This window comes from Otolemur garnettii, unplaced genomic scaffold, assembly GCF_000181295.1.
Source record: "Otolemur garnettii isolate 467f Iridium unplaced genomic scaffold, OtoGar3 scaffold00006, whole genome shotgun sequence".
NCBI classification, from domain to species: Eukaryota; Metazoa; Chordata; class Mammalia; order Primates; family Galagidae; genus Otolemur; species Otolemur garnettii.
Window position 1 is genome coordinate 31528118 of NW_003852401.1, and position 6974 is coordinate 31535091.

The 6974-nt window shown below is 34.6% G+C and overlaps 1 protein-coding gene across 1 annotated transcript in view; it reads left to right on the forward strand.

Annotated features, from left to right (window-relative positions):
• The window catches only part of ANXA1 (annexin A1), a 17368-nt gene that overhangs the window by 9321 nt on the left and 1073 nt on the right, over nucleotides 1–6974 (forward strand). The window contains exons 6-12 of the mRNA XM_003782956.3: nucleotides 1–94; nucleotides 1171–1250; nucleotides 1772–1828; nucleotides 3402–3495; nucleotides 4367–4462; nucleotides 5535–5593; nucleotides 6856–6971. Coding sequence (XP_003783004.1) covers nucleotides 1–94; nucleotides 1171–1250; nucleotides 1772–1828; nucleotides 3402–3495; nucleotides 4367–4462; nucleotides 5535–5593; nucleotides 6856–6971 — 596 coding nt within the window. The remainder of the gene's footprint in view (nucleotides 95–1170; nucleotides 1251–1771; nucleotides 1829–3401; nucleotides 3496–4366; nucleotides 4463–5534; nucleotides 5594–6855; nucleotides 6972–6974) is intronic.

The following is a 6974-nucleotide window of genomic DNA, read 5'->3' on the forward strand; positions in this document are numbered from 1 at the left end:
AAGGGCCTTGGAACTGATGAAGACACTCTGATTGAAATATTGACATCAAGAGGTAACAAAGAAATCAGAGAAATTAACAGAGTCTACAGAGATGGTAAGTTATCATAACATTTAAGAGTACAAGTGCCTTAGTTGAAAAGGAAATTGGATATATCTTTTAAAATTTGAATGTCGATGTTAATTATGGGGGCTTTGGAAAATCTACATATTAAAATATTTCTTTATTGTTTGGCCCATGTGTACAGAATGCACACACTGTTATTAGGAGGTATTCAAATTGCTAAGGGGTTAACAAGGGAGATGGTGTCCCTGCCTGCATCAAGCTTGTACTTTAATAGAAAATGTTATTCTAGACAAATAACCACATATTACTAGAATGGAAGCATCAATTTAGAGAATAGAATCTAAAAAATTTTTCTAAAAACATATTCTATTATCTTAAAATTTATTTCATAAAATGTTTCATCATCATTTATTTTGAAAAGAATACGTAACAACAACAACAGAAATCTTTCAAAATAGTCCTCATTTGTCCTTGACAATGATTTAAAAAAAAATAGGTGTTTGTAATTCTCTGCTGGAAAACTTAACTTCATCATTATCTCTAGTTAGATCCATGAGGATGAAAGATCAAACATGGCTCATTTTATCTATTCAGTGAAACATCTCATTTAAATGATATGCTCATTTAATGATATAGCCAAGTAGGGGTGTTTAGACTCACACACATATGTAACATTGAACTCCCTTACCTACAAGACATTTATAGTTATTAAGGTAAATAAATAGTATTCAAGGATGTACCTCTGTTTTATTCATCCTATTGCTTAAATTCTGGTATGTTTCAGAATTAATTATTTAATAATATAATTAATTAATAAGTATCTATGGGATTTATTCTTACTAGCAAAGATTTGTGACTGCATGTTTCAATCATAGTATCTAAATTTCTCTCATCATCCTATAAAAAAATTTAATCATCCAAAAAATCACTTGTTCTAGTTTCTCCATTTTTTATTAAAAGAAGATAATATTTTTGAAGGTCTTCCATAAGTTATTCAACATTGCAACACTGTGAATTATAAGCCAATATGGAGATGTCAGATATTATTATTGTCATCATTATTTATCATTAGTTTACTCCAAAATCTATTCTTATTTTTCTCATAGAACTGAAAAGAGATCTGGCCAAAGATATAACCTCAGACACATCTGGAGATTTCCGGAATGCTTTGCTTTCTCTTGCTAAGGTATGACTCAAAGACTTCAGGAAATACCTCTTCTTTTATGATGGGCAATGTCTTTGTTTTGTGTTGCTGTAGAGGAATACTTATGGCTGGAAAATTTATAAAAATAACAGATTTATTTGGCTCATGATTCTGATGGGTTGAATGTTCAAGTTTGGGTGTTCAATCTGATGAAGGCCACAGGCTGCTTCCCACTCATAGTGGAAGGTGAGGGGAAGATGGCCAAGTGCAAGAGAGACTTGTTTTTTTCTGGACGGAGGACACTGACCTATTCATGAAGAATCTACTCCACAACCCAAACACCTCCCATTAGATCCCACTTCCAATACTGGGATCCAATTTCGACATGGATTTCAACACACATCCAAATCATTGCCCATAAAATCTGGTTTTGACTGCTTCCTAGAAATGACTAATTGGCTCTTTTTGTCAAAGAATGTTATGGATCTGATTTTTAAGGGAATTCAGTAAATTATGTGAATACCTGTGAGAGAAGAGCTTACGATAGATGGGATTTCTTTTAGGGTGACCGAAGTGAGGATTTCGGTGTAAATGAAGACTTGGCTGATACGGATGCCCGGGTAAGCAAGTGCTAACAAAGTATTACTGTAGTCAATCTTTCTACCTTAGATGGCATTACCCCTTAATACCCTCCATGTGAAAGCAAATCTAGAATTCTCTGAGAGTCTTCGGTGGCTCCTTAATGTTTATCCCCTGGATGAGGCACACCTTTCTGTAGCCCAAGAGGTAAAAATGTAGTCTTTAAGTTTTCAATTGATCTCATTAATCATAAAACCAGGAAAGATTAAAAGAGAACAATGAGAATTTGATTTGTCATTTCTAAGAATTGTTTTTGTTGAAAAAAAAATCTGAATTTTCCTTTTGCCAGGCATAAGAAAAAGTAATTTTTTTATTAAGTATATTGGAAAGCGTAAACACATCCAACACTCTATTAACAGTGAGCATTAGAATGGTTTATGGATGTCAATTTATATTATACAAATATTATTGCTATACTGTAAGGGTATTATAGTGATATTAGATAAATTATAATAACATGTTTAAATACATTGTTTAGTATAGTTTCAGTGAGATTGCTGGTTATTAGTATATTGGTATTCCTTTGTTAACATTAGAAAAATCATACCATTTTAAGGCCCAGAATTTCTATTGAAACAATGCACACAACTATTATTTGCATTATGCCTTACTTATCAAGCAGTATTCTCTAGATAAATTCATCACAATGATTCAGGAAAGATGTAAACTTATTTGTTCACTCCCATCCACTTCATTATATCACTGTATTAGCATGCACATGATAGGTATTCATTAAATTTTTGTTGAATAAATGCATACATATCAGATCAGTTTGCTTGAGAAGTCCAAAATAACATTTTATATACATTGGGAGATTTAGATCATTTTAATAGAAATATCAAAAAACAAGAATTAGCATTTGAATAATTTCTCATACTAAAAATGTATTTCTGTTTACTTGGGACATTTCTGAATTTGCTTTCCATTTTAAGCCTCTCAGGGCTCTGAGATATATTTTTATGAAGGCCACAAAAATTAGTTTGAATCAGGAGGAAGATGGTAACTAACATTTCAAAGCTAACAAAACATATTTGCAAAAATAGGGCAGAGATTACTCTCTTCATTTACAAAAGAAGAAAATCTGCAATTTAAGGAAGGTTAAATTATTTGTCTAAGATTACACAGTTTTGAAGTTGCAGAGTCAGTATTTGAGTCCAAAAATTCTAAAATTCATCAAAATGCAAGATCTAGATTAAACTATTGATTTATAAGTCCCATTTGTTGATAAAGAGTAAAAAAAAAATCTATTTTAGAGATGTCCTTGGAGTTATCTTTATGTATAGCATAATCTTAAAGCAAGTTAGTTCTGTAAACATCATTCTCCAAACATATGTTCAGTATCTAGTGTTTATAAGGCACCTTAAGAGGTATCTCGGAAGATACTTGACAATCAAAATAAGGTCCTTATATTTAAAGAACTTGGAATCTTCTTGCTTACTCTGATTGTACTGGGCACAAAAGAGCTGCATAGAAAGTCTTTGACAAGGTCTAACATTCTTTTACAGATATCATCTCAGCAGACAGTCAAGTGTTTGTTTTTATGTTTATTGACAGGCCTTATATGAAGCAGGAGAAAAGAGAAAGGGGACAGATACCAACGTGTTCGTTACCATTCTTACCACCAGGAGCTACCCCCATCTTCGCAGAGGTAACAAAAGGAATTAATTTTTTTTCTGGAATTAGTTTATAGAAGATGCATTTTACTTTTTTGAGGACAAGAGAAAGGGAAGAGAGACGTTTTTATCAGTGTCACTCTCGTATCAAATGGGTGTGTTCTCGACCCATTAATGGTATCTGTCCATTGGTCTAACTGTGTATAGCCACCATTTTATAGTATTTGAAACACATTTTGTGACTTTGGCATGTGAAACATTGTTTCATTATTTTCACTGTTAGCATTCCTCCGTTTGAAATAGATGTAAAAAAAAGATACATACAACAGAACAAATGAAATTACAATGAAGAAAACAAACAAACCAAACTTCATAGCTAAGTAAAGAAAACAATACATAGACGGCCCCAGAAGAAAAACACAAAAACAAAATAAAACAAATTTGAAGACTGTTCTGGCCTTTGACCATGATATGTAGGCCTTAGGCTCTCAAAAGCAAAGGCAAAGCCAAAGTCATGATGATTCCCTGAAGTTCAGTATTATGTAATAGTACACGATTTCTAGTGCTAAACTTAGGACAAATTTACTGCCCAGATCTTTATGTAAGAGAAGATCCATAGCAGTGCACTGAGCACCCCTATGACTGTGGATCACGTGCCATTTCTAATAACTTTTAACACTTCTAAACATTTTCCCAAAATACATGGGAACGCCAAAATGGCCACATGAGTTACATTCTTAGGAGAAGAGCAAGTATCCATATTATGCTTAGTTGTATAACAGCTTTAAAAACTATAGCTGGAGTTGTGATCCCAAAGAATTCTTTGAGTCAGTTGCCCAGATTTTGCTAAAGCTTGCTAAAGAATGGAATGTTTTGTACATCTCTTATTTTCAATTTAATATTCAGTGTTTCAGAAATATACCAAGTACAGTAAGCATGACATGAACAAAGCTCTGGACCTGGAGATGAAAGGTGACATTGAGAAATGCCTCACAGCCATTGGTATGTAGTCCTGACACTGGAAGAGTTTTCTTACTAGAAATTGTATTCAGAATGTCCCATACTTATACATATATAAAGATAGATAGATAGAGATATAAAAGAAAACATTGGAGTTGGTACATGCATAATTAAGATAGAAGCAACATGTAAGGTTGACAAAGAAGTTTGATAACCTTCATAACAATAGATACTATTCCCCTTTCAAAAATATGGAGAGGAGGAATATAGTTATTGAGCACCTACTTAAGCCAAGCTACGCATAATACCGCAGAGGCAATTGAGAACTGTCATTAAGAGCATGGGATTTGAAATTAAATATGTGTACTCATTTGCCACTTGTTAATTTTATGACTTGGGCAAGTCTGAAAGAGTCTGATTGAGTAGGTCCAGGTTAGTTTCTGAAATCCTACACTTTTTAAAGGTCTCCCAGTTTATGTAGATGACCATCAGTGCTGGGAAATCTACATTCTTAAACAGTGTTTCTCAAATATTACCATGCAGACGAATCCCCTGGGAATCATGTTAAATGAGGGTTCTAGCTCTAGAGGTCTGGGGTGGCACCTGAGTTCTGTACATCTCAAAGTGTCCCAGTTGATACTACTTTGAGTAATGAGAGAAAGAGCCCTACTACTTGACATGGGTTATAATTTAATGTGGGTGCTGTTATATATGTCAGCCTGTCCTATCCCAGGGTGATTTTTATTTTTTAATGTTCTTAATACAACATGAATAAAGTATTTAATTGTATAGCCTTCAACACCCACTGGTATTCCCATTCCCAGGGCACTATATTCAGGATACCATTAACTATTGGAGTTGTGGTTGGGGGTGGATTTAAAAGGTAACAGTAAATTGGTGGTGGTCATGAGAGGAAAGAGCCTTCAAAAACCACCATATAGAGAGGCACAAATATCTTCTCCTAATCTAAATGTTCCCCATTGGGAGGGGAAGGAGGAGGGATAGTGATGGGAGATAGAACACTATTGGGGAAACTCCGTACTTCCTGTTTCTTTCATATGAATCTTTCCTCTTCTGTGGTGAAAATATCAACTAAAATGTGCCTGCCTTACAGTGAAGTGCGCTACCAGCAAACCAGCTTTCTTTGCCGAGAAGCTTCATCATGCCATGAAGGTATATATTATTCTACTTATGTGCCTTGCTGAGAGGAAGAGTTATTTGTAGAGAAAACAGAAAATAGCATATTAACGGAAGATTCCTCATTTACTATCTTCCCATTAAAGAACATCATCGTTCTATTTGAAGCGAGAGATAATATCCTATGTTATTAGAATAAATTTCTGCTAGATTGGGTGCTTTTTATTTTATAGGTGAGATTATAAATTGAGCCTTTATGTGATTTATGACTTGTGATTTGCTTAAAACCAGAGTCGCCACAGGAAGGGTGACATATTTTCTCTATTCATGTGCGATTTTACTAGCCTACTTCCACCAAGATTGTGTTTTATAATCTTCCACTTCCTGGGTTTCATTCGTCTTTATTATTATTCTGTCTTTCATGCCATGGATTAATAGTTGAATCTTTTAAAACATCATTCTATGACTGGGGAAATAGACATTATTATTAAGATGTATTTGAGATAGAGCTTCAACTATTTTCACTTTAACTTTACTTTTAACATGATTGGTATTTATAGGATAACGCTTCTATATTTTGATCCCCCAAATGAATAGTTATACAGTTATTTTGTTTTTCCTTTGTACCCCCAAACAAAAAAGTTTCTGCAGAGAGAGAACTCTAACCATTCAAATAATATTCAGGGGCCTCTAAGAAGCAACATCCATGCTAGGATCTGCTATGTAGTGCTTAGCGTGGTTGCTGCCCCACATCTGCTGTTATCCAGCCTCATATTTAGTTGGTTAATGATGGTACTATGGAAGAACAAAGAGGGGAATGTGCTCCAGACTTTGGGAATCAATGTAGCCTTCCTCACAGCTAAGAGAAGACCTGAAGTTTCACTAGAAGTGAACCAGGTGAGGGCGACAGTGGAAGAGATGGCGGGTACAGCAACGGAGGGCCAAGAGGATGAAGCAATAGATACATAGACTTGAAGGCAAACAGGCTAATAGGACCCTTGCAAGACAACAAGAATAATTAGACTGATGGAGTACAGTGGAAGAAATTATAAAATTAGGGAGGGCGTTGTGAGGCTTGGAGGTAGTAAAAGCGTTCCTCTGTACCTACTGCTAAGGTAGCAGCTTGTTTCCTGTCATTTTATCACGACTTATGGAATGTGTGTGTGTGTTACTGTGGAGGTGGTTTCTCTATGGAAATTATGAAAGACTAAAAAGGACTTCACTTTAAAATTTAAAGAATAATATTCTTTAATGAGAGTATTTTCTGAAGATGAGACACTATCATTTGTTTTGGCCAGGGTGTTGGAACTCGTCATAAGGAATTGATCAGGATTATGGTTTCCCGTTCTGAAGTTGACATGAATGATATCAAGGCATTCTATCAGAAGAAGTATGGCGTCTCTCTTTGCCAAGCCAT